Here is a 26,836-nt window from a genome sequence, read left to right as displayed (position 1 = left end):
GTTCTCGCGAGAGTCACGTCAGTGTCAGCCAGGCGTCGTGTGAACAGCAGCTGGTGCCGAAGGCGGAGGTGGCACCTGAACGGTGAGCGGTTGGGTTGGAGGCCGTGGTGGCAGGCCCGGGAGTCGCCGGGGGCCAAGGAGGTGTAGAGACCAGATTAGGGGACTCGGGAGGTATAGCGGGTGGCGTGTGTCGGGGGGTGGTCCCATTTTGGGATCACGGTTGCCGGATCAAGGCTGCCGGAAGTGCGCTTTTTCTTCTCCCCGGGAACCCGAGGGGAAACTGAGGTTCGGACTGGGGCTCGGAACTGGGGGAAGCGCTGAGGCCGCCGTCTTTTCCTGCGAGCAGAAGATGTCGGACAGCGAAGACAGCAACTTCTCCGAGGAGGAGGACAGCGAGCGCAGCAGTGACGGCGAGGAGGCCGAGGTCTGTGGCTGGGACGCTGGGGGAGGCGTTGCGCTTGGGGACAGGACCAGGGCAGAACGGCCCATGTGGAAGCTTAGCGGGGATCAGAAGGATCTCTGGCCTCTGGGAGCTTCCAGGTTGTCGGGAGAGATAGGGAAGTAGGCAAGCCCAAGTCAAGCAGAGGCTCGGGTGCTGGAGACCCGGGATGTTCCAGGTCCAGTGATTTAACAAGTGATGTGTTTGAAGGACTTGGCATATAGTAAGAACTCACTATTAGTTTTTGTATTTAGGTGTGCTCAGTCATTCCAGAAATATACTTCTAGCGTCTACTACATGCTAGACACACTTCTTTACCCTTGGGCTACGCCAGTAAACAAAACAGATTTTTAGAATCTTTCTTTGCTCTGATGAGGGTAAACAAACGTAACTGAGAAGTAAATCACTTAGTGAGCTAGAAGGCACTCTGGAGAAAAGTAGAGTAGAGAAGGGGAATAGGGAGTGCTGGTTGCACTTTGGGTAGGGTGATCCTGGTGAGTCTGGGAGGGTGACATTTGGAAAAAGATTTGTGAGGTGAGTGAGTGAGTCATGTCATGTGGAAGAAGGGTGTTCCAGTAATGGGGAACTGCAAGTGCAAAGTTGGGAGCATGTCTGTGGTGTTCAGAAAGTAACAAGAAGTTCAGTTTGGCTGGATCAGAGTGAGTGCAACATAGAAGTAACAGGAGCCAGATCTTGTCGAATCTTAAAGGCTGTGGTGAGGAATTTGTCCTTAACTGAGTGAGATGAAGCCATGAGAAGGTTTTGAGCAAAGGAAGCATGTGATCTAATATTTTGAAAGGATCACTTTAGCTTCAACCCAAAGGGGTCTGTTGAATGTCACTGTTTTAGGAACCAAATAAACATTTCCTGGGACATAGCTGATTTCAGATATTATTTTATTAGCTATTAGCCTGTTTTATTTATTTCTCATTTACTCGTTTGTTGAACAGGTAAATGTTTGAGCATCTATTGCTATGTTCCAGACACTTCCTAGGCGTTGGAGAGAGTGGAGCAAGGCAAATTTCTGCCTTCACAGAGTTTACAGTTAGTAGGCAACAATTACAGACAAAGAGATGGCAGTATGATTATAGAAACGTTAACTTATTGCTTAAGTTAGTTGCCAACACTTGTAGAAATTTCATGTAAAAATCAAGCTCTCTTGCTTTTCTGGGACAATGGGAGGAGCCAGCAATCTGAGTGACACCCCAGCCCTTTTCTCAAGAAGTGGCATCCCTTCTTTAAAGTTAGGAATTTTCTCCAGTTCCCGGGATATATTAGTTGCCATTTGTCATCATGCAGATTTAAGAAAAGGAAAGATTTCATAAATCTGTGTTCTGGAAAACATCAGGTAGGTGAAGAGTGCCATAGGTTTCCCTTGAGCTGCCCTACTTATTTACGTTTCCTGTCTGCCCTCTGCAGGCATTTGATTGTCAATCCTTGTTGCGTCCTTTGGGGAGTCCTCAGCTTGCCATGGTGGGAATGGGACAAGAGGGAAGATGACACGAAGGGCCTTTACTTGAAGCTGTCTCATTGAGTCCTTGGTCTCTGACTCATGGCTTCAAGACACTTTGCTTGTGGTTAAAGCCTGATGGTAATGAGACCCTCATGAGCTCTCTGTCTTGAGGTGGAGGTAGTTTTATAAGCAGATGGTTACTCCAGGGGATGCTGAGGATGGACTGTGTAAGAGCACGTTCAAGCCCTGAGGTAACATAGAGATAGTAGTGAGAGCTATCTCCTCAGAAGATGCGGAGCCAGGTTTGGAAAGAAGACTGCTGGGACTGAGCCAGGGGGATGATGACAAGGTTCCTAGAAGTCAGGCTGTGGTCCTCTTGTAGTGTGAGTTGTTAAAGTAAGGGACGTTGTGGGCTAGTTAGGATTCTGTATTAAGCAAATAGAATTGACCCTTGAACACGATGGATTTGAACTGCTCGGGTCCACTTATATGTGGATTTTTGTTCAATAGTAAATTGTACTGCATGATCCAAGATTGGTTGAATCCTGAGATGCAGAACCGTGGATACGGAGGAACCTTGTATTCGGAGGGCTGGCCATAAGTTATGTGTGGATTTTTGACTACACAGAGGGTTGAAGCCCTTGACTTCCATGTTATTCAAGGGTCAGCCTTATTTTTTTAAAGTCATTTTCTGTTCCCAGCCCCAGGCTGGGTGGTGTGTTAGGGACCCAGCAATGCCTGAGCTAGCATGGGCCTTTCACTTAGGGAGCTAGCTCTCGGTGGTCAGGGCTGTGATGGAGGAAGCCCAGAGAGTTGTGAGCCCAGAGAATGTGCCTGACTTTCCCTGGTGGGGAGAGGGCAGGCGTCACTTCCTGGAAGAGAGGGTATTTTTTTTTTTTGGATAATTTTATTCTTTTATTAATCTTTGATATATATATGTATTTATTAATAAAATTCAGAGTTGCTATATGGAGAAATAGCTTTGTACCAATATTGTCTTTGTATGTGTTTATCAATAATGTATGAGATTGCCTCATATGCTCCTTTTCCTTTATTCTCTTGCAGGCAGTAGATGTAGTTATCAGTTGTTTTTAAAATTTCTAGGCAGCCAAAGGACTAACTAGTATCACTTAAATAAAGAAGGCAAATTGTCCCAAAGTAGGAACAATTTACCTTCATTATGGAACATAAAGTCCTCATATGAAGGGGGAAGAATTTCATAGCTAAAAGCTTTGACCTACAGAAGATTTATGAGTAACTTTGTATGTTGTTTCCAAGTGGACTCTATAATTCATGTCTAGGGGTTATCTTTGGTAGACAATGGATTTTGATTTTTTAAATATTATTAGATAATATACAAAAGAATATATTTAATTGTATGTAAGTTATGAGAAATAATAAAAAGGAGAGGGTATTTTGATTGAAGTATGAACAAGAGGCAGAAGAGAAAGGCTTTTTATGCTGAGGACTGGCATGGATGATGGACAGTGCTATGAGAGCATGCTGCAAGTGGTTCAGTGTGGCTCAAACCTAGCATTTAGGAGGGGGAGCCCAGCGAGGCGGATGAGAGGGAGAGGCAGAGGGCATAGTGTGCACTCCCAGACCAGGCTGCTAGGGAGCTGGTTCTTTGCCTGAGGGCAGTAGGGAGCCGTGGCTGTGTTTTAAGCAGGGCACCAAATGATCAGATTCGTGTTTTTTTGTTTTGGTTTGGTTTGGTTTGTTTTTGTTTTTTGGCCGCATGGTGCGCGTGTGGGATCTTAGTTCCCTGACCAGGGATTGAACCCATTCCCCCTGCAGAAGTGTGGAGTCTTAACCACTGGACCACCAAGGGAGTCCCCCAGATTCGTGTTTTAGGTCATAGTTTCCCAAGACTGTAGGATGTTTTCCAGGTGGGGAGTAATGAGAAGTGCTTTTAGGTGGAATAAGAATAAGACCTGAAGCCACATTGACTCATTTAGTGAGAAAGTTATTTTCTTTTTAGTTGTACACCCTATCTTTTAATTGGGTCATGGAGAAAGTTTCACTTTAGTGCTACTGTGTCTTGAACACCTTTCTGAAATTTGCTAGTCTCTGTGTTTGGCAGGGAGAACAGGCCTTAGACTTAGCCTGCAGCAGGCAACAATATCATGTTGGGACTTAGTAACATTACTTTTATCTTTATGGTTACTTTCTGTCTATAACTAGCTAACCTTTAAAGAGTTTTAACTTCTGAAACATTTCAAAACAAAAAAGTTTGCCTCAGAAGTAAAAATTTTAGTGAATTTAAAGAAAATATTAGATAAATGGGTTGTACCGATGTGGACATGGCAAAAAGTCATGAAGTTAATGAGCGAAAGGTTGAAGTTTGGGGAACACTGTTTTGTGTGGGTCATTTCCTTTTGTGGTTTGTATGAAAAAGAGGGATTGGAGGCCAAGAGACAAGAAAGGAAGCTGGGGCAAGGATTCAGATTTAGAGGGCAATGTTCTAGCCTAGGCTAGGGGCTGTGCAGATGGGGAATAAGGGACGGATTGAAGAGACGATGCTCAAAAAGCAGAAAGGTCAAGAATTTGGTGCCTGATGGGAGCTAGAGGAGGCAAGCACAGGTCTAGGGGAAGACACAGAGGCCAGTTTGGGGTGTGGTGGTTGTGAAGGGCTCAGAGGACATCTGAGGAAGGTATCCAGGAGGCTGCTGGCACAGGAGGGTCTCTAGTTCTGGAAAAAAGTAGGGGACTGGAGACCGATGGGATGTCATCTACAGAGACAGTAAGTGAGATCGTGGTAGGTAAAATGGCCAGGAAGAGGGTGCATGGAGGGAGAAGGAAAGTGGGCCCTTGGTTGAACCCTGGTGATTGAAGCCAGTATTTGAGAGGTGAGCACAGTAAAGGGAGCCTGCAGAGGAGCAGGCGGAGAGGTTGGAGAAAAGCCAGGAGAGTGCGATGTGGCAGACACCAAGGGAAGAGCGTTTCCCTGCATGAAGAGTGGTCGGTGGTGTGAGAGGTCTTATAGGTAAGGACCAAAGAATGTCCATAGAACAGCTGTGAGAGGCGGTCAGTGGCCTTGGCAGCAGTGTGGACTGGAAACAGACGTGGGAGTCATCACAGAGATGTCCACCACAGCCAAGGGAGTGGATGAGATGGCCCAGGGGAGTTGTAGCATGGAGAGAGACAAGAGCCAAGGACCAAACCTAGTGGAGTGATAACATTTAAAGGCTCGGTGGAGGCTAGCAAGGAGTTCTAGTTTGGGGGGTGGGGTCAGCTCCCAGATATTGGTTGGGTGGATGGCGGTGCTGTCACTGAGATAGGATGGCTACCAGGGCGGCCTGGCCAGGGTGGAAGGACATGTATGCAGAGCAGAGGGGGCTGTGATCGTCCAGGCAGAGCTGAGGTCAGATTTAGGGGTGGAGAGCATGGTGTCTGGATTTGGGGGTTTCAGTACACTGGTGCCCCAACCCTACCTGACCCTGCAGGTAGAGGAGGAGCGGCGGAGTGCAGCAGGTAGTGAGAAGGAGGAAGAGCCTGAGGAAGAAGAGGAGGAGGAAGAGGAGGAGGAATATGATGAGGAAGAGGAGGAGGAAGATGATGACCGGCCCCCCAAGAAACCCCGCCACGGCGGCTTCATTCTGGATGAGGCTGGTATGTGACAGGGCTGGCGAGTGCTGAGCAGAGGCTGGACTTCCACCTTCAGTTCTATTTCTCCAATGTACTTTTTAAACATTTTCTTTTGGTAAATGTCAAACACACAATCGTAGGGTAGTTTACGGAGCCCCCGTGTGCCATCACGTAGCATCAGTAGTGAACAGCTCAGTGCTGCCCTGTTTTGCTTATTCCTGCTCACTCCCACCCACCACTGGATGATGTTGAAGCCAATCCCAAATACACAATTTAACCCCAAAATATTTCATATGTATTCCTATAAGATAGATCCTTTTAAAACCCAGTTACAATGCCATTATCCTCCTTTAAAAAACTACTAATCGTGAAAAGCTCAGATTACCTAGAAGTAGGCAGCTGGACAGGGTAGTGGAGGCTGACAGATGCAGGTCCCTTCTGGCCTCGCTCTGCTCTTTTCTCCACGTGGCCCTGGGCAAGTTGCTGCCTGTCTGTCTGAGCCTCTTTTCCCCCTTGTACAGGGGGACAGGCAGTTCTGCCGACTTCAGCAGGGATATTTTGGGGATTTGGGGGACTATGCATGTAAAGCACGTCAAGCTGATGGCAGCCCAAAGTATAATGCCCAGCCTGCAGTAGGCCCTCAGAAAACAGGGTTATTATTTATGTTACATAGACCCACAATGTCTCTGCTGTTCTGTAACTGCTTTTCTGTTCAGTGCTTGTGGAGGTAGATATAACATAGATAGTTTAGGTTAAATGAGTTAATTCTTGTAAGGAAAGTTTTCTGAACATTTGGCAAGTACTCTGTAAGTTTTAGCTGCTCTCATCATCATCATCATCACTGTTGAAATATCTGTTTTTTTCCAGTGGCTGCACATTGTTCCATTCTGTGATGTGCTTTATTGAACCAGTCTCTTGTGGGACATTGATGTTGTTTGTAGTTTTCAGTAGTATAAGCAGCATTGCCTTGAGCATCTTCATATAACATTTAGACTCACATATGCAAGTTATTACCTAGATCAGGCATTCTTAATCTTTTTTGTACTGTGACCCCTTTTCGAGTCTGGTGAAACCTATGGAAGTGTGATTCCCTGACCCTTCTCAGAATCATGTTCTGAAATGCATTTAAAAAAATACACAGGATTCCAAAGAAAACAATTATATTGAAATACAGTATCTAAATATTAAGAGAACATTGTGATGTATGTGCTTCTTTTTTAGCACATTGAAATAACAAGATTTAGTGGAGGATCTGTTAAGAATCTAATTTTGAAGTAACACTGATTGTGAGTAATATTTTAAGATATTTATAGCTGTACTGTGCTATGAAAATTATCAGATTTCATGGCTAACACTACTGTGGTTTGTTGCCATTGCGCATAATTGATGTAAATACTAAATTTCACTTAGAGATTAGTGAAAATGAAGATGTAGTTTTTTCAACTAACACAGACGTGGCAGATTTTTTACATGGTAAATCCCTATAAGTCAAATTGCTGGACAAATGGGATGCTTTTTTTTTTTTTTTTTTTTGCGGTACGCGGGTCTCTCACTGTTGTGGCCTCTGCCGTCGTGGAACACAGGCTCCGGACGCGCAGGCTTAGCGGCCATGGCTCACGGGCCCAGCCGCTCTGCAGCATGTGGGATCTTCCCGGACTGGGGCACGAACCCGTGTCCCCTGCGTCGGCAGGCGGACTCTCAACCACTGCGCCACTAGGGAAGCCCGATGCATATGTTTTTAAAGCTTTTTGATATCTTTGGCCAAATATCAGCTCCTGAAAATGTTGCTACTTGATACTCCCACCATCCATACATGAGAATGCTTGTTTCCCACACGCAGGTAAAGAGAAGCGACTTGAAACACCACCCTTCATTTTCTTGGGACCTTCTTACCTGAGAGGAAACCAGGGAACAGAGGGGCAGGAGATGCTCTAGGTGTTCCTGGTTCTCAGAGAGCTTCGGCCCTTTTCTGAAAGGCTGAAAGGGAGGGAGTCCTTGCTTAGAGAGAAAGTCTTAGACAGCAGATGGGCTCAGATCAAGAGAACGGATAACATGCCATGTGACAAAGATGTGGGCCACTAGGGACACCTACTTGGTGGTGGTGGGAGTGACATTCAGCACTGCCTGTGGCGATGCCCATTAACATCTACCACATCAGGACCCTAGATCCAGCAATTCCCTTTTAGGAGATCACCCCACAGGTACATAAGGATACAAGAACAAAGACACTTGCTGCGGTCCTGTTTGCAGTTGCAAATGTTTGGTGATCTAAATGCCCATCGATGATAAGAGCCTGGTATAATGAACTATAGGACAGATAATGAGGCGTGTGCTGCTATGGAAGAACTCCAAGCTACTAGTACTGCTTTAAAAAAGAGGGTGGGACAGAACAGTGTGTTAAAAAGGTGTGTGGAAGGGGACTTCCTTGGTGGCACAGTGGTTAAGAATCCACCTGCCAATGCAGGGGACACGGGTTTGAGTCCCGGTCCGGGAAGATCCCACATGCCGTGGAGCAACTAAGCCCATGCGCCACAACTACTGAGCCTGCGTTCTAGAGCCCGCGAGCCACAACTACTGAGCCCGCATGCCACAACTCCTGAAGCCTGCGTGCCTAGAGCCCGTGCTCCGCAACAAGAGAAGCCACCGCAGTAAGAAGCACGCAACCACAGTGAAGAGTAGCCCCCGCTCACCACAGCTAGAGAAAGCCCGCGTGCAGCAACAAAGACCCAATGCAGCTATAAATAAATAAATAATAAATAAGTTTATAGGAAAAAAAAATTGTGTGAAGGGAAAATAGTGGTGGGGGATTTATATGCATTTCTTGTATAAGGTCAGATTACCTCTAGACTAGAAGCTGGTCACACAGTTGCATCTGAGAAAGGGGATTGAAAGGGGTTAGAAATGGGAGGGAGACTCACTGTACACTTACATCCTCTGTACACTTTGGATTTTTTCGTTGTGTGTTGTTTCAGTTTTTAGTGTAATATTCAATACATACAAGAGTATATGTTATGTAGTGGAGAGGTTAAGCGCATGGACCCTGGAGCCAGACTGCCTCTCAGGTATCAGCTGAGAGTCTTTAGGCAAGTTAGGTGACCTCTCTGGGTTTCAGAGCCCTTACTGTAAAATGAGAACAATGGTGGTACTTCCCTTAGGGTTGCCAGGATGATTCAATGAGGAATTTGGGAAGTACTCAGAGGAGGGCAGGGCACACAGTACGCTCTCAATAAGGGTTGGCTGTTACAAATGTAAGCGAATAATAATAAAACCAACAAACCACAAATCCTATCTTTAAAAAAACAAACAAATAAAACTATATACCAATTTTCCCTTCCCTTGATAGTTGGGAGGGAACTTTTCTGCTTGCTTATTTTTATCATATTTTTAAAATGGATCTGTGGATGGTAGGGGGAGGGATGACTTCTAGAGTCAGGCGGATCTGCACATTAGACCTGACCCTACTGCTTGAGGCAGTTCTGAGGCTTTGGGTGAGAGCCTCACCTGTCCAAGCCTCAGTGTCCTGACCTGTGAGGTGGGGATTTGTAGTGCCTGTTGCCCAGAGGAGATGTTTCCTGGGAGCTGTTGTCATGAGGTCGTCTTTTCCCTGGATGCCCCCCTGATCACCTGGCGTTTCCGTTTCAGATGTGGACGATGAGTATGAGGATGAGGACCAGTGGGAGGATGGAGCAGAGGACATCCTGGAGAAAGGTGTGTGTGGGCCCCACCTCTGGGAGACCACTGGGGGTGTGGCCGAGAGGGCCTTGAGAGCCCACCCCCACCCCCATGCCCGGAGCCACCCCAACCCACACCCTCCTCACCTTGCTTCTTTCTGTCGTTGCCAGAGAGGCCAGCTCCGCACCCTTTTCCTTTTAGGCCCATGAGTTGGGGGGATGGGGGCTGTGGGGAGAGGACTCTGGGCTCCTAGGGCCCCAGTGAATCCCTTCTGGGGGCTGTGGGGGTGGGACAGGCTCTATCCCAAGATACCCCCCACTTCCTGGGCCAGTGCCACCCCTTCCCTGTTATTTTCCGTTCTGTGCGCCTCATACATTTCGGCTTCTCCCCCCACCACCTGGTGCCTGGCCTTTACTTTTGATTTTCAACCTTCTTGTGTCCCTCCCTTCCCCTTCCCCCAACCCATTGGTTGATTTCGCTGCTATAATTTGGCTCATACTTTGTCTGCCCTCGCCCACCACCACCACCACCACTACCACCACCACCACCACCACCACCTCCTCTTCCTCCAAGTAGAAGAGATTGAAGGTAAGAACCTGAAAAGTGTGCTTCCCCGACCCTCCTCCCATATCCTGACATCTCCTCCTTCCTGCCTGTGGCACCCTCCCTCACCCCTGACCCCTCCCCGGCCCCGGGGGCTCTGACTCACGTAGGGTCCAGAGGCAGGGGGTCTGGGGCCAGGTCTCCAGCAGTTGTTGGCCTGGGAAAGCGTGTATGTGTTTATGTGTGCGTGTGAGTGTGAGCATTGCCGGTAGCAGGGTGAAGGGGTTGGGGGGCTGGGATGGAGTTCAGGATGTGGTTAGGCAGTGGCGATGAGATGGGGAACAGCTGGATGTCCCCAACTGCTGGGCCCCATCCCCAAGGAGGACACTGAGAAGCAGGATGTTGAGTAGGCCAGAATAGGAAGGTGAGGGTTAGGGGTTTCCTCAGTGAGGCATCTGTTGCCCCAGGACCCACCTCTGACCCCCTTAACCCGCACTGCTTTCTCCAGGCCCCTGCTTGCTCTTCATCTCCCCTTACTCACCCCATCTGCCCATTTTTTTTGCAGCCTCCAATATCGACAATGTTGTCTTGGATGAAGACCGTTCCGGGGCTCGCCGCCTACAAAACCTCTGGAGGTAAGCAGTGAGGGGAAAGGGAGGTTTGGGGGCAGGTCAGCCCACCCTCCTCTCCTCAACCTTCAATTCTTGTTTACTTTCCCCCTCACACCCCAGGGACCAGCGAGAAGAAGAACTGGGCGAGTATTACATGAAGAAATACGCAAAGTCATCTGTGGGAGAGACGTAAGGGTGTGGGCTGGGCTGATGGGAGGCTGGGAGCAGGCGGTTCCTTTCCGAGAAGGGTCAGGGGTCTGACAGACCCCTTCCTTCCTGACGGCCCTTCTCTCTCCAGGGTATATGGAGGATCCGATGAGCTCTCGGATGACATCACCCAGCAGCAGCTGCTCCCGGGAGTCAAGTAAGGGGGTGGGACAGGAGGGCCGAGGTGGGAATTTTTACTGGGGTGATGTGCCCACACGGCTCACTCCCTGAAATAAATCAGGTCACAGTGTCACACAGAGTGGTGGATGGTGGGAAAAGAGGGGAAGGGCAGATTGGCACTGTTCTCCTGTCTGCTTATGGATGGAAGGATGGAGAAGGGAGAGGGTGTGGAGGGAGAGGAAGAAGGATGGGTGTGGTGATTTGTATGTTTCATGATCAGGAGACAGTTTCACTAAAAGGCTTCCTTTTCCTCTCCTGTCAGGGATCCCAATCTGTGGACTGTCAAATGTAAGGTATGTGCTCTGGCCTCATGGCTTGGGGGAGGCAGGGGAATGGGAGAGGCAGCCTCATTGGGGGGAACTCTCCTTCTGTCTTTCCTGGGTCTTCTTGATCTGTCACTCTCTTCCTTCTGTCTGCCTCTACATCCGTCTCTCTCCCCCCACCCTCCTCCTCCCCTCCCCTCTCCCTCCCTCACTCAGTGTCTCCTCCCTGTTTTTCTTGCTGTCCATTACTCTTGCTCTGTAATCTCTCCATCTCTCTTGCTCCTCCCTCTCTCCTACTTTATCTTTTTTTTGGCCACGCCACGTGGCTTGCAGGATCTTAGTTCCTCAACCAGGGATCGAACCCAGGCCCCTGGCAGTGAGAGTGCCAAGTCCAACCACTGGACCGCCAGGGAATTCCCACTGTCTTACTTTATCTTTTTTGCTTGATGATTCTTTCTTTCTTTTTTTCATTGAGGTATAATTGGCTTACAATATTATGTAAATTTCAGGTGCACAACATAGTGATTCACAATATTTTAAAGATACTCCATTTATAGTTATTAGAAAATATTGGCTATGTCCCCTGTGTTGTACAATATATTCTTAAAGCTTTATTTTATTTTATACATAGTAGTTTGTACCTCTTAATCCCCTACCCTTATCTTGCCCTCCCCTGACTCTGTCTTTCTTGCTGCTGTCTCCTGCCCCCTTTTCTATGTCCTGTTCTCCATCTTGTCATTTCTCTTAAGTCTGCCTTTCTTCTTCCAGATTGGGGAGGAACGGGCCACAGCCATTTCCTTGATGCGCAAGTTCATTGCATACCAGTTTACAGACACGGTAAGTTGGGTAGGCAAGCAACTTGTGGGTGAGAGACAGGTAAAGCCCAGAGTGAGGGACAGTACAGGTTCAGGGGTACCAGATACCCCTTGCACTGAGCAGCACTGCCTGGTAGGTGAGCTGCTTCAGCTAGAAAATGACCACTTTCTGGATCAAAGTGTTCTTCATGCCTTATAGAGGTACTGTCTTTATTCTCTCTGCATTTCTGGCAGGATTCCCCAGCCTCTGCACCCCTCTGGAAGTCAACCATCTAGCTCCCTGAGCCTTTTCTGCCTGAGAACGAGTTCTGCCTGTTCACCAACCCTGGTGGGCAGCTGTCACCCTCTTACTGTTTGGTTGCGAGTCCCACCATAGGGCAGTGTGGCTAAGTGCATCACAGAACAGGCCTTTGGGGAGGAGAATTCCTTCCTTCTCCTTTCACTCAGTTACCAAAATCCACTGAGCCCCTCCTCTGGGCTGGTCCCGGCATTGGGAGATGCTGAGGATACAGCTGTGACCATGCCAGAGCTGGTCCCTGCCCCTTCAGGGCTCATTCACACACAACACACAAAACATGAAGTAATGCCGGCTGCGTGCAAGGCAGCAGATGCTGCATTAAGGGCACAGATTTTTCTTTAGACTCCTTGGTTTTGAATCCTGCCCCTGCTGCTTCCTCACTGTGTGACCTCTATCAAGCCGCTTCCCCTCGTTGCGCCCCTTGCTTGCCCCTCAGCATCGTTAGGATTAAGTATATTTGAATATGTCCAATCCTTAGCCGGGACTTGTTCTGCAGCTTGTGTTCAGTAAGTGTAATTGTTATCATAGGCGTAATTGTTAGTTTTGGAACCAGGACGTGCTGGTTGGTAACTTTCTCACTGAATATGATTTGTGTTAGGCTGAGTGCATAGCTTTTACCTGCCAAAACAGTGGGTGTGTGTCAGTGGGACCAAGTGGACAGTTGCAGGATTTGCAAATCATGATTTTGAATGTGCTCAAACTTCTACCCTATGCCCTGGGCGAGATTCTAGTGACCCCATTTGAGATGGGACTGAAGTGGTACATGTATATCATGAAAGCCAAAATCTCTCCATACCCAAGTCCCATTTTTCAGAAGTAATTACTGTTGCTTTGTGTGTCTTTCCAGACTGTCTTCTCTGCATATTGAAAAATAGGTATTAAAAAAAAATGGTATTATATACGTATCATTCTGCAGAGAGCCTTTTGTCAATACCATAGTCATCTTTCCATGACAGTAAACATAAGGTGGTTTCCATTTTTCACTATCACAGCGAATACGGAAACAAACTAGGTGCTTTTTAAAAAATTGAAATATAATTCACGTACTGTATGAAAACATGTTGCTGGATTTGGTCTTCTACTATTTCATTACAGATTTTTGCATCTATATTTATAAGGGATGTTGGTCTGTAGTTTTCTTATGATGTCTCTGTCTGGTTTTGGTATCAGGGTAATAATGGATTCATAGGATTAATTGGGAATGTTCCCCCCTCTTCTATTTTTTGGAAGAATTTGTGAAGGAGTGGTATTAATTTTTTAGATGTTTGGTAGATTTCACCAGTGAAGCCGTCTAATCCTGGGCTTTGGGTATGTGTGTGTGTCTGTGAGAGAGAGAGTGTGTGTGTGTGTATGTTTTTTGCTTATTAATTCAATATTTTTACCTCTTATAAGTCGATTCACATTTTCTATTTCTTTTTGAGTCAGTTGTAGTAATTTATGTCTTTCTACAAAACATTCATTTCCTTTAGGTTATCTAATTTATTGTCATGCAGTTATTCATAGTATGCCTTAAAATTCTGTAAGTTTGGTTGGTAGTAATGTCCTTTCTTTCATTCCTGATTTTGGTAATTTGAGTTTTTTCTTTTTTTTCTTGGTCAGTCTGGCTAAAGGTTTGTCAAATTTGTTGATCTTTTCAAAGAACCAACTTTTGGTTTTGATGGTCTTCTCTATTGTTTTTCTAACCTCTATTTTACTTATTTCCACTCTGATCTTCATTATTTCTTCCTTCTGCTTGCTTTGGGATTAATTTCCTCTTTCTCTTCTAGTTTCTTAAGGTGGAAGGTTAGGTTATTGATTTGAAAAAAAATTTTTTTTCAGTTGGTGTTTACAGCTGTAAATTTATCTCTAAGCACGGCTTTTTCTGCATCCCATAAATTTAGTATGTTGTGTTTTTGTTTTCATCATCTCAAAATATTTTAAAATTTCCCTTACTATTTCTTCTTTGACCCACTGGTTACTTAGAAGTGTGTTCCGCATATTTGTGAACCTTGTAAATTTCCTTTGATTTCTGACTTCATTCTGTGTGGTTGAAGAATATATTATACTTCATATGATTTCAATCCTTTTACATTTGAGACTTGTGTTGTGGCCTAACATATGGTTTATCCTGGAGAGTGTTCATTGTGCCCCTGAGAATTCCACTGCTGTTTGACAGACTGTTCTAGCTATAGATGTCTGATAGGTCTTGTTGGTTTGTAGAGTTGCTCAAGTGTTCTGTTTTCTTGTTGATCTTTTGTCTAATTGTTCTGTCCATTGTCGAAGGTGGGGTATTGTAGTCGCCAGTTATTATTGGTGAATTACCAATTTCTCTCTTCATTACTGTTGGGTTTTGCTTCCTGTATTTTGAGGCTCTGTTGTTAGGTTCATATATATTTATAATTCTTATATCTTCTTGATGGATTGAACTTTTTATCATTATTAAATGTCCTCTGTCTCTGGTAACAATTTTTGTCTTTAAGTCTGCTCTGCTGTTAGTATAGTCACTCCAGCTCTCTTTGGTTCTAGTTGCTTTTTCCACAGAACATATGTTGGATGTCTTTCTGTGTCACTACATATAGATCCATCTCATTGTTTTTTTTAAGTACTACATTGTATTTCATGGTACAGGCAGACCTCGGAGATACTGGTTCCAGACCCTCACAATAAAGTGAATATCATAGTAAAGCAAGTCACATGAATTTTTTTGTTCCCCACTGCATGCAACACTTATGTTTACACTATACTGTATTCTATTAAGTGTGTCATAGCATTATGTCTAAAAAAAACAATGTACAGACCTTAGCTAAAAAGTAATTGCTGTTGGGAAAATGGCACCGATAGACTTGCTCCCTGCAGGGCTGTCACAAATCTTCAGTTGTAAAAAACACAATAGCTACAAAGTGCTATAAAGCCAAAGAGCAGTAAAACGAGTTATGTCTATATGGTTATTCCATAACTTAACAAGTCTTTCTTTGGGGGCATTTAAAAATTTCCAGTCTTGTTTGTTTTCTATGCTAAATGGCTCTGCAGTGAATGTCCCTGTGTGGGGGTCATTGCACAAACGTGTTTCTGTGGGATAAATTCCTAGAAGAGAGACTGCTGAGGTGGCGGTCATTACTGGTACCAGCAGTCGTGTCTCACTGTCTCTTTTCACTGGCTTGGCCCTCCAGCCCCTGCAGATTAAGTCGGTAGTGGCACCAGAGCATGTGAAGGGCTACATCTACGTGGAGGCCTACAAGCAGACCCATGTGAAGCAGGCCATCGAGGGCGTGGGCAACCTGCGGCTTGGCTACTGGAACCAGCAGATGGTGCCCATCAAGGAGATGACAGATGTGCTCAAAGTGGTGAAGGAGGTGGCCAACCTGAAACCAAAATCCTGGGTCCGCCTCAAGCGGGGCATCTATAAGGACGACATCGCTCAGGTGTCTGGGGCTGGGCTGGGCTGGGGTGGCCGAGGAGGCCAGGGCTCTCTGTTCTGTCCTCCCCTCCTTTCTCTTTGTCCTTTCCAGCCCCCTGACTAGTGCAGAGAGCAGAACCCCACAAGGATCAGGTGAAGCAGAGTCTGGACTTTGTTGTGAGCACACAGGAAAGGGATAACCATCTTCTGTGCATGTTCTATGCGTGTTGAGTAAAGATCTGAAGGTGGTGAGGGAGTGAGCCACGCGGAATTCTCGGGGAAGGGATGTGGCAGAAGGCAGCCCATGAGCTAGGACCGTCACTGGCCGAAGCAGAGTGAATGAGGGTGAGAGTGGCAGGAGATGAGTTCAGGAAGGCAACGGGGCCTGTGACTCATCCTAGAGCTTTGGCTTTTACTGGAGTCAGATGGGAGGGTTCTAAGGGATACAGTGTGGCTTGGATTTTGATAGGATTACGCTGCTGACTGTATTGGGACTAGACCACTGGTTCTCAAGCAGGGGTACCCCCAGGGGACCTTGCACAATGAATGGAGACATTTCTGGTTGTTTCACCTGGGGAGGGAGTTGAGTCTGATATCTAGGGGCTAGAAGCCAGGGGTGCTGCTAACATCCGTCAAGGCGCGGGACGGCCGCCACGACAAAGGCTTACCCAGATGAGAAACCCTGCAATAGACTGGATGGGCCACGGGAGCAGGGAGACCAGTGAGGAGACTGCTGCCACAGCCTAGGTGGCAGGTGATGGTAGGACAGGACTGAGGCTGCAGTAGTAGAGGAGGGGGGAGAGGTCAGAATTTTTGAAGGCAGAGCTGACAGTTTTGCTACCAGGTTGGATATGGGTGTAAGAGAAAAAGAGTGAAGAATGCCTCCCACGTTGTGTGCCTGAGAAGAAGGAAGGATGGAGAGGGACAAGATGGGGAGAGGAGTGGGTTTGGGGCAATCAGGAGGTTAGTTGCAGTTACGCTGGGTGTGCGGGACCTTCTAGACATCCAGGTGGAGATGTCAGGATGGTAGTGGATACTCAGTTTCAGAATGGAGGGAAGACAGGCTAGAGAGTGAATTTGGGGGACTTGTCAGCAGTTTCATTTCTTCCCCATCACCCTCTGTCCCTTGCCCTTCCTGGCATCTCCTTTCCCTTTCTGTGTCCGGGGTCAGGAGGGGAGGGCTGGGCCCCTGCTGACCACCTGTCTGGCCTTCTCAGGTGGATTACGTGGAGCCCAGCCAAAACACCATCTCCCTAAAGATGATCCCACGCATTGACTACGACCGCATCAAGGCCCGAATGAGCTTGGTATCGTGGGGATGTGCTGCCAGTGGGGAGAGGGGGTGCTTGATACCCCTGCTGGTGGCCAAGCCCTCGTCCCTCACCCTTCCTACTCATGCCCCTTTTCCTACACAGAAAGACTGGTTTGCCAAAAGGAAGAAGTTTAAGCGGCCTCCACAGAGGCTATTTGATGCAGAAAAGATCAGGTGAGTGTCCTTGGGCTGGGCCAGGCCGGGTGCCCAGAGCTGTGGTGTAGGATATGCCTTTGCAGGTTCCCCCACAGGGCTGGGCTCCCGGAGCCATCCGTGGTTTGTGAGTGGTTAACTTGGCAGTATAGCCTTAGCTATGTTATTTAACATCCTTGTGCCTTGGTTTCCTTTGCTGCAAAGATTATAATAGTAACCCCCACTTCCTAGGATTGTATTGAGACTCAAATGATTTAATATGTGTGTGTACCCAGAACAACACTTGACACCTAGTAAGTGTGATTAATGGTATCACATATTGCAATGAGATTTATCGACACATCAGGCTTTATAAAGTCTCTTACCCTCATCTCCTGATGCCTGGACACCTCAGTTGTGGGTACAGAGCCTCTTCCACTCAGGGTGTCTCCCTCCCCCTCCCCGCTGGATAGAGCATTGGAGCAGTCCAGGGTTTCCAGTGTTCCAGGGCTGCCGGGGGCTCCAGCGGGAGGGCAGGAGAGGAGGAGTTGGAGAAACAAGAGCCAGTGACACTTTTCCTCTGGTCCTGTTCCGGAAACACATCATGAGCAGCCAGTTTTTCATTCTCTTAAAGGCTGGACTGTAGAATGAGCCTTTTGATTTGCCAGCCTGGGCTAATACCTCCAGGCCAGGCCAGATTAATACTTCACATGCCTGAATTGGACTCATTTACACCAGTGGTCTCCACTCATCTGGACATCCCCTGCTGAGCACAAACTAGAGTGACCCTTCCCTGCCCCCCAGTAGCCGGTCTGACGCAGTGCCCAGACATGCGCAGCTGAGCAGTCTCGCCTCTTGCCAAATGTAGCGTGGGAATGAGAAGATGATTGAGCAGTTGGCAGGAGGAGCTCAGCCTGCTCCCTAGCGCTCCGTTTTTGAGAGCGGGGCAGGCTTTCCCTCCCCACTCTAGAAGCATGGGCAGGAACTAAGGTCCCCCTGTCCCACATGCAGGGCCATTAGAGTTAAGCACAGGCTTGGGAGTCCCACCGCCCTGCATTTGAATCTTGACTCTCAGACTCAAGGGCTCGGCCATGTTGGCCATGTGGTGTGCCCTCCCTGAGCCTCCTTCTCTCATTTCCCTGGAAACAAGGCTCATATTACTGATGTCATGGGCTTTGGGGAGGAGTCGGTGAGGTCATATGTGTCCGTGAGTGTTAACTGTTAGCAGTGTCTGATACTTTGTCTAGCTAGTACTCACTGAGTGCCTGCTGTGTGCCAGGCCCTGTTATAGGGGAAATAGTGAATAAAAGATGCTAAGTCCCCCCCTTCTGGAGCTGCCATTCTAGTTAGGAAGATGGGTCAAACTTGCTGTAGTGGAAAATAAAGCAGGGACGGGGGGCAGCAGGGTGCAAGAAGGTGGGTGCTGTGCGCCCTTCTGTTGAGGCGGGGCCTTCGGGCTTTGTGAGAGGTCACTCTCGCCAAGGGGTGTGTGTTTTGGGGGGGGATGGCTCAGGCATCCTGTGCCCTTTTCCCCCTTTGCCAGCAGAGGAGACTGAGGTACAGCAAGATTCTCCTCTTAACCTCCACTTCCAATGTTCTCTCCCCCACAAACTCGCAGGTCCCTGGGGGGTGATGTTGCCTCTGATGGTGACTTCCTCATCTTCGAGGGGAACCGTTACAGCCGGAAGGGCTTTCTGTTCAAGAGCTTTGCCATGTCTGCTGTGGTGAGGGTCCGAGAGGGGGTCGTGCTAATGGCGGTGGGAAGCGGGGAGGCCAAGCTTTCTCCCTCCTGCAGTCCAGGCCCCAGAACAGTGGGTTATCTGGGCTTGTCTTGGATCCTCAAGTTAGGAGTATCCCCAGGGGATTAATCTCACCATCTCTCCAGTCCGCTCAGCCGGGCTGTGACACTGACTTCCATCCACTTCCTTCTCTTCCTGTTGTCTCTTGGGGCTCAGATCACGGAGGGTGTGAAGCCCACACTCTCTGAGCTGGAGAAATTTGAGGACCAGCCAGAGGGCATCGACCTCGAGGTGGTGACTGAAAGCACAGGTATTTGGTCCTGGTCAGTAACCCAGGCCAAGGAGGGGGCGGCCCATGGTGAGCAGCCCTCAAGTTAGCCCTGTGCCTGCCCCCACAGGGAAGGAGCGGGAACACAACTTCCAACCTGGGGACAACGTGGAGGTGTGTGAGGGTGAGCTCATCAACCTGCAGGGCAAGATCCTCAGCGTGGATGGCAACAAGATCACCATAATGCCCAAGCACGAGGACCTCAAGGTGGGTACCATGCTGCCCGTGTGTACGTGGTGGGTTGAGGGCATGACGAAACCATGGAGTAATCTTGAGGTCACTGGTTTTAGTTTGCTTAGGGGTGGTTGTGTCTGAGGCTTGTTTAGGTCCAACATGGTGTGTCTGGGGTGAGGCTGTCTCCAGGTGGGTCTGAGGAGGTGTCTAGTCTGGTGTCATATGTCTTGGGGACAGGCTGTCTCTGTGCGGGGTAAAGGGTTGTCCAGGCTGATATCCTGAGTCTCCGGGGCAGGCTGAGGTTGGTCCAGGTGGCCTGGGGTAGTCTGTGGTTGGGGGTGAGCCTGGAGTGGGTTTTGGCCAGGGTCTTTGTGAGACCACGAGTGGAATCTGAAGATGGGGAGACAGATGGGTTGTGGTGACTTCCCCTGACTTGCTTGTTGTCCTCACACCCGATCCCTAGGACATGCTGGAGTTCCCGGCCCAGGAACTTCGGAAGTACTTCAAGATGGGGGACCACGTGAAGGTGATTGCTGGCCGGTTCGAGGGCGACACAGGCCTCATTGTGCGGGTGGAGGAGAACTTCGTCATCCTCTTCTCGGACCTCACCATGCACGAGGTAGCTAGTGGAGGGCTGGGAGTGGGGTGAATGTGCCAGGAGGAGACCGAGGCCGATGAGCCACGTGGACCCTGCTTCACCCTTTCCCGTCTCCCACAGCTGAAGGTGCTCCCCCGGGACCTGCAGCTCTGCTCGGAGACGGCATCAGGTGTGGATGTCGGGGGCCAGCATGAATGGGGGGAGCTGGTGCAGCTGGACCCCCAGACCGTGGGTGTCATCGTGCGACTGGAGCGGGAGACCTTCCAGGTGTGTGTGCTGCACGCAGAGGCAGGCTTACTCTAGGGGCTTCCTCTCCCTCCAGCTCCTCATCCTGGGAGGTGGCCGCACATGGTGGCTAAGATCCCAGACTGCTCAGGGTTGCAGACCTGGCTCTGTCACCCATGGCCAGCTGTGTGATATCAGGCAAGTGCGTGTCATTTACCCTCTCGGTGCCTCAGTATCACACCCTGTAAAAAGAAGGTAGCAGCAGCATATACTTCGTTAGTTGTGACTGAATCCATGACATCAGATACGTACCCAGGCATTCGGTGCTTTCTCAAGGGCTGGGTACTGCTGGTGCCTTCCTCCCCTTCACCGTGCATGTGGGAGCCACAGAGCGTAAATGCTTAGGACCCTGGGCTCTGGATTCACATCTCAGCTCTGTTGCTCTGTGCTGTATGACCCTGGGCTAGTAACTTGCCCTCTCTGGGCCTGAGATTTCCCCTCTATAAAATGGGAATTGTGACAGCACCCATCTCAGAGGGAAATTTTGAGGCCTCAGTGAAATCTTGTGTGAAGAATTTAGCATGGGTCTGGCACAGAGTGATGGGTAGACATTAGCTGTTATGTTAACATCTATGCCTCTGCTCATCTCTCAGGTCCCTGATGCTCAGTTGGAATGGAGGCTCCTCCCAGAGGGTGTTTTGGAATATGACTGGGGACATTTTCGGTTGACCCAGTGCCTGGGGGGTGGTTCTCTGACATTACCTGCCCCAGAGTCAGGGAGTCTAGATGTCCTGCAGAGCTTGGGACAGTCTCCTACAGGAATAATCATCCCACTGTAGGGAAGCCCTGCTCCACCTCACCCCTTTCTACTCTCATCCCCTCAGTATCCCCTCCCCTCCCTCCGTAGGTGCTGAACATGTATGGGAAGGTGGTGACTGTCAGGCACCAGGCTGTGACCCGGAAGAAGGACAACCGCTTTGCCGTGGCCCTGGACTCAGAACAGAACAACATCCATGTGAAAGACATTGTCAAGGTCATTGATGGCCCCCACTCAGTGAGTATAAGCTCCTGCCTGTCTGTCACATCTGAAAGAGTTGGGGTGGGGCATGGCCACGAGAGTGACTGTCCTTCCCCATCCAGGGCCGGGAGGGCGAGATTCGCCATCTCTTCCGCAGCTTCGCCTTCCTGCATTGCAAGAAACTGGTAGAGAACGGGGGCATGTTTGTCTGCAAGACCCGCCATCTGGTGCTGGCAGGGGGCTCGAAGGTGAGACAGGCATGGTGGCACCCTGTCTGTTGGCCACCTGACTCGGCTCTCTGACCTACCCTGGCCCCAGGAGTGACAAGAATGGGCTTGTGGAGGATTAGGAGGGCAAGTGTCAGTGTCAGATCCTTGGCAAAGTATGGAAAAAAAGGGTTATTGGGATATTGAGCTATTTACCAAATAATTTGTTCATTCAGTTTTATTGTGCACCTGTTAGGTGCTTGACACTGGGGGTACGGCAGTGAACAAGACAGAAAAATCTCTGCCTTTCTAGTGCTGCTGCTCTGGAGATGAACAGATAAATAAATACATGCATAATACAATTGGGACTGATGGCAAGCACTATGAAGAAAAATAAAACGGGATAAGGAGACAGAGAATGATGGGCGCTGCTGCAGGTGGCATTTGAGCAGAGACCTGAAGGAAGGGTCAGAGAGCCACCTGAATGTCTCAGGGGAAAGCAGAGTTCCTGAGGTGGGATTTGTAGGGAAGTTGTACAGAACCAGGTATCAGAAAGGAAATCAAACCTGGGATCTGGGGAGCTGGGACCAGGAGATGGTTTTCTCAGGCCCTGCAGGTGGAATGCTGAATTCCCATGGCTTGCAGTTTCTGTGTCACTGGGGGTTTAAATTCCTGACTACCACATTTTAATCTCCTTGCCCAAGGGAGGCCTGGGCCTCTTGATTGACAGGCCCACAATGGCATAGGGGTGACTGTTTTCCCAAAGGGAAATTGAGGCATTGTGACCAGAAGGAGGGAGGCAAGGCTGCTGGGCAGGTTCAATCAGGAACTGTTCCCAAATGGCAGCAGGCAGTGTGGTGCAGGGGCTGGGAGCCTGTCATCCAGGCCCTGCCTTCCTGTTCACTTCTTGCCCTTTCCCCAGCCGCGAGATGTGACCAACTTCACAGTAGGTGGCTTTGCCCCTATGAGCCCCCGGATCAGCAGCCCCATGCACCCCAGTGCTGGAGGTGAGGGGAATTTGGGGTGGGGATATGTCTGGGGGGTGGAAGAGAGAGGCTGTTCAGCCCACACTCACTGAGTGTCTGCTCTGGGCTGGCCCGACCATGATGGGGCTCACAGCCCAGGGAAGACCCGACCCCCTACCACAGTGCAGCTCAGGGTGGCTAGGGCTGTGATGGGAAAGCCCAGGGCTCTGGTGGTGGGCCCCCAGAGGAGCCTCCTAACCCAAGAGTGGAGGGAGTCAGGTGAAGAGGGGGCTGGAGGGTACCCTGACTGTGGGCACAGCACATGAGAGGATGGCCCCAGGGACTGGTGACAGTCTTCTTCCCCAGGTCAGCGTGGTGGCTTTGGCAGCCCGGGTGGTGGCAGCGGCGGCATGAGCAGGGGCCGGGGGCGGAGAGACAACGAGCTCATCGGCCAGACTGTGCGCATCTCCCAGGGGCCTTACAAAGGTGACCTGCAAGACTGTGTGGAGGCCTGGGGAGGGGCACGGTGAAGGAGAGCCCACCCAGCCTGACCTCCTGCCTCCCCACCAGGCTACATTGGCGTGGTAAAAGATGCCACGGAGTCCACAGCCCGTGTGGAGCTGCACTCCACCTGCCAGACCATCTCAGTGGACCGTCAGCGCCTCACCACAGTGTACGGGCCAGGGCAGGGCTGGGAGGGAGGTTGTTGGGTGGTGCAAGAGCCCTACTCACCCCACTTGTTCTCTGTGTCTACAGGGGCTCACGGCGCCCGGGCGGCATGACCTCGACCTATGGGCGGACACCCATGTATGGCTCCCAGACGCCCATGTACGGCTCTGGCTCCCGCACGCCCATGTACGGCTCTCAGACGCCTCTCCAGGATGGTGAGCACTCCCACGGGACGGGGATGAGGGGCAATGTGGGGGAATCTGGAGCCAGGACAGAACTGATGGACACACATCTCTCCCGTTCCAGGTAGTCGCACCCCGCATTATGGCTCTCAGACGCCCCTGCATGATGGCAGCCGCACTCCTGCCCAGAGTGGGGCCTGGGACCCCAACAATCCTAACACACCGTCACGGTGAGGGCCAGGAGCTTGGGGGCTGGGGCGGGGTTCCCTGAGCCACTGGGTGTGTGTGCCCATGTGCGTGAATGGTTCTGCTGTGTTTCTGTGTGATGGACCGGTCTGTGTGGTCCACCCTGTGTTCTCTGCTCAGCCCCAGGCTGGTTATGTGAAGGGGTAGGCAAGGCTGGGGCTGGGGGCAAAGTAATCTTTCCAGCTCCCATCGTAGTAGCATGCTGTGGTCAAGACCTGGGCTTGGAGACAAATTGTGTGATCTTGGTCATGTGACTTTGGGCAACCTCATCTCTATTTCCCAAGTCTCCTCACCTGTGAAATGGAGGCCTCTGGGTGGGGCTGTTTGTGAGGATGAAGTTGCCTTGGTTTTGCCTGGTGTTCAGCGCTGTTCTGGAAGCATTTGCTATATCATTGCGATCACCACAGTCATTCTCAACAGACGTCTCTCCCCAACAGGGCTGAGGAAGAATATGAGTACGCGTTCGATGATGAGCCTACACCATCCCCACAGGCCTATGGGGGCACCCCCAATCCCCAAACACCTGGCTACCCAGACCCCTCGTCCCCGCAGGTCAACCCACAGTACAACCCGCAGACGCCAGGGACGCCAGCCATGTGAGTCCACTGGGGCTAGGCCTTATCAACCGCTGTCCAAACCCTCCCCACTGCCACCACCTCCTTCTCTCCCCTTCTAATGCCCCCAGCTAATGCCCCCCACCTCTCCTTGTCTCTGCAGGTACAACACAGACCAGTTCTCCCCCTATGCAGCCCCCTCCCCGCAAGGCTCCTACCAGCCCAGCCCCAGCCCCCAGAGCTACCACCAGGTGGCGCCAAGCCCAGCAGGCTACCAGAACACCCACTCCCCAGCCAGCTACCACCCCACCCCCTCGCCCATGGCCTATCAGGTACTGCTCACTTGGCACGCCCTTGAGGGTGGTGGGCTAGGATGGGCCTTGGGCCTATAGGGACAACCAGGCCAAATAACCTGTTCCCAATGACCCCATCCCTTTTTCCCTACAGGCCAGCCCCAGCCCAAGCCCTGTTGGCTATAGTCCGATGACACCTGGAGCTCCCTCCCCTGGTGGCTACAACCCACACACACCGGGCTCAGGCATTGAGCAGAACTCCAGCGACTGGGTGACCACTGACATCCAGGTGAAGGTGCGGGACACCTACCTGGATACACAAGTGGTGGGGCAGACAGGCGTCATCCGCAGTGTCACGGTAAGCGCCCAGGCTGGTGGGTGGGCGGGCATCCCTTCCTTTGGGGTCCCCAGTCTCTCTGGTTACTGTTTTCTGTTTTCTTTTTAACTGTCTATCCCCATTTTCCAGTACTCATTTATAGCTGGAAAAACAGATGTGGAAAGGTTTGGCATGTAAGCTCTACAGGCCAGGGACTTCTGCCTTTTGTGCTCATGGCTGGGCCCCCAGCGGCCTGGGACAGTGACTGGCACCCAGGAGTGTGGTTACTTTTTGACATACTCTTCTAAGATCAGTTCAGTAACATGGACTAAGTGCTCCTCTGTGCCAGGCTTCGGCTTAGCGCCAGGCACCCACGCCCCCCGGGCATTCCCAGCTCCAGCTCTGCTGGCCTCTCTCCATTCTTCTCAGTCACTGAATTCTCAGCAGCCTCAGGGCCTTTGCTTATTACTTTCCTCTGTCTAGAACTCTCTTCCTGCCATTCTTTGTCTAGTTAACTCCTACTCATCCTTCAAGAAAGCACTTGGGCTGTCTCAGATCTGTCTCTTATGGGTCCATGTAATTCTTTTTCATGTTATCTACCTGTTTAAAAGCTTAAAGTTTACCCTGGTGTGGTTCTTTGATTACCAAGCCTATATTTTCTTCCCAAGTAGCCCCAGTTCCTAGATGAGGGACTGACACCTTGTTGGCCCCTCAGTAAATATTAATTGAATTAATTAAACACCAGAGAGGAAGACAGCTCCAGGCCCTACCCTCACAGATTTCACATTCCAGTGGGGGAGACAGACACGTCTCCAGACAGTGACAGCCCAAGTGGCCAGAGCTGGGATATAGGAAGCCCAGAGGGCAAGGGGAGCTATGTGAACCCAGGGAGGCACCTTATCCAACTTTGGAAGGGATCAGGGATGGCTTCCGGCAGAAGGTGACATCTGTGCTGAGACCTGAAGAATGAACATGAGTAAGCCGAGAGAAATGGCTGGGGAAGGGGTTGAGTGTGTTCTAGATAGAGTGCACGTGCAAAGGCCTGGAGGTGAGGGAAAGCCTGGCACAAATTGGGGGGTTGAAGTCTCTTCATTGTGGCTGGAACATAAAGATTCAAGGGGGAAGGTGAGTGATGAGGCCAGAGGAGTGGCTGGAGCTGGTCACATGCCAGCCTGGGGAACTTGGATTGTGTCCTGAGGGCACTGGTAGGTGGTGGAGGAATCTAAGCAGGGGAGTGGTGGGATCAGATCCGTGGTTTGGAATCAATTCACTATGTTGCTCTGTCATAGTTGGATCGGGGCTGGGAGCCCAGAGGGAGGTCAGGCTGTACTACAGGGCTGTGGGGAGGAGAGGAAAGAGGGAGGTGGGAGAGACCCTCAGGAGGCTGAATGGACAGGCCTCAGAGCTGGAGGTTGTTGGTGAAGTTGCTGACTAAAACGAAGTCTAGAGCTCTGGCTGGTGCCGGGGACCATTGGGCCATCCTTGAGACGGAGACCCAGGATGAGAAGCGAGTGTGGGGAAGAAACTGAGGCCAGTTTGGGACACGATGAGTCAAGAGCCTGAGAAACAGTCTCCCTTTTGGCCTAAGTTAGCTTCATGCTGGAGCTTCCCTTGCTGATCTGATCACCCTGTCCCCATACACCACAGACCCCAGGCCTTGGAACCAGGCCCAGCCTTCACCTTTCCTGCCCCTGTGTCACTTTGGGAAAGTGACTTCTTAGAATAAGCCCTGATCCTATGTCCCTTGGGGGGGGGGCGATATCAGTCCTGTGTTGGGAGCAGGCCAGGCTGACCAGGCTGTCCCCACCCCCAGGGAGGCATGTGCTCCGTATACCTGAAGGACAGCGAGAAGGTTGTCAGCATCTCCAGTGAGCACCTGGAGCCCATCACCCCGACCAAGAACAACAAGGTAAGGGAGGACAAAGGGATGTGGGGGCATTGGGCTGCTGCCAAGGACCGTGACCCCATGTGTCGTGTTGTCCCCGCCCCCCCCCCCAGGTGAAGGTGATCCTGGGTGAGGATCGGGAAGCCACAGGTGTCCTGCTGAGCATTGATGGCGAGGATGGCATAGTCCGCATGGACCTTGATGAACAGCTCAAGATCCTCAACCTCCGCTTCCTGGGGAAGCTCCTGGAGGCCTGAGGCAGGCAGGGTGGACTTTGGCAGATGAATCTGGTAGATGGAGAGTGTCCCTCCTTCCTTTCCTGGCCCTTGGCTCTGACACAGGATCTGGGCCCTGGAGCAGGGCTAGCCGGGTTGATCAGGATTTCTTTTATTTTCCTTTCTGGGTTCCTGTCTCCCTCCCTGATATTCATGGGAATCAGAGTAGAGTCGACAGGGACAGTCCCCACCTTCCCCAGCTTTCTTTTGTGTTACGGTCTTTCAATAAAAAGCTGTTTGGTCAAAAGTCGTGTGTGTGTGTGTGTGTGTGTGT

General features: G+C 50.2%; 1 protein-coding gene across 2 annotated transcripts; it reads left to right on the top strand.

Moving 5' to 3' along the window:
• Positions 1-26,832, top strand: SUPT5H (SPT5 homolog, DSIF elongation factor subunit). 2 transcript variants are annotated; one of them, XM_030874265.2, is made up of 30 exons: positions 1-82; positions 347-424; positions 5,339-5,504; positions 9,123-9,188; positions 9,729-9,740; positions 10,261-10,330; positions 10,427-10,495; positions 10,605-10,670; positions 10,956-10,986; positions 11,725-11,793; positions 15,219-15,470; positions 16,663-16,752; positions 16,861-16,931; positions 18,508-18,613; positions 18,845-18,938; positions 19,027-19,163; positions 19,594-19,749; positions 19,849-19,995; positions 20,861-21,007; positions 21,094-21,219; positions 22,100-22,184; positions 22,509-22,628; positions 22,713-22,815; positions 22,899-23,026; positions 23,118-23,223; positions 23,677-23,835; positions 23,957-24,125; positions 24,241-24,444; positions 26,216-26,311; positions 26,401-26,832. In XM_030874265.2, the coding sequence occupies exons 2-30, from the start codon at positions 350-352 to the stop codon at positions 26,542-26,544; spliced, it is 3,264 nt and encodes a 1,087-aa protein (XP_030730125.1). In that variant the 5' UTR covers positions 1-82; positions 347-349; the 3' UTR covers positions 26,545-26,832. The 2 variants fall into 2 exon arrangements, with proteins under 2 accessions (XP_030730125.1, XP_060144964.1); XM_060288981.1 differs by lacking the exon at positions 9,729-9,740.
• Positions 26,833-26,836: the final 4 nt, after the last annotated feature.

This window comes from Globicephala melas, chromosome 19 (assembly GCF_963455315.2).
Source record: "Globicephala melas chromosome 19, mGloMel1.2, whole genome shotgun sequence".
NCBI lineage: Eukaryota > Metazoa > Chordata > Mammalia > Artiodactyla > Delphinidae > Globicephala > Globicephala melas.
Note: the sequence above shows the minus strand (reverse complement) of the source record. Positions and strands in the feature narration are given on the sequence as shown.

Excerpts from the sequence above, each read along its gene's own strand:
- SUPT5H (XM_030874265.2), top strand. The coding sequence starts at position 350 with ATGTCGGACAGCGAAGACAGCAACTTCTCCGAGGAGGAGGACAGCGAG. Across the intron at positions 5,505-9,122 it reads CTTCATTCTGGATGAGGCTG|ATGTGGACGATGAGTATGAG; the intron begins GTATGTGACAGG and ends TTTCCGTTTCAG. Across the intron at positions 16,932-18,507 it reads TTTGATGCAGAAAAGATCAG|GTCCCTGGGGGGTGATGTTG; the intron begins GTGAGTGTCCTT and ends ACAAACTCGCAG.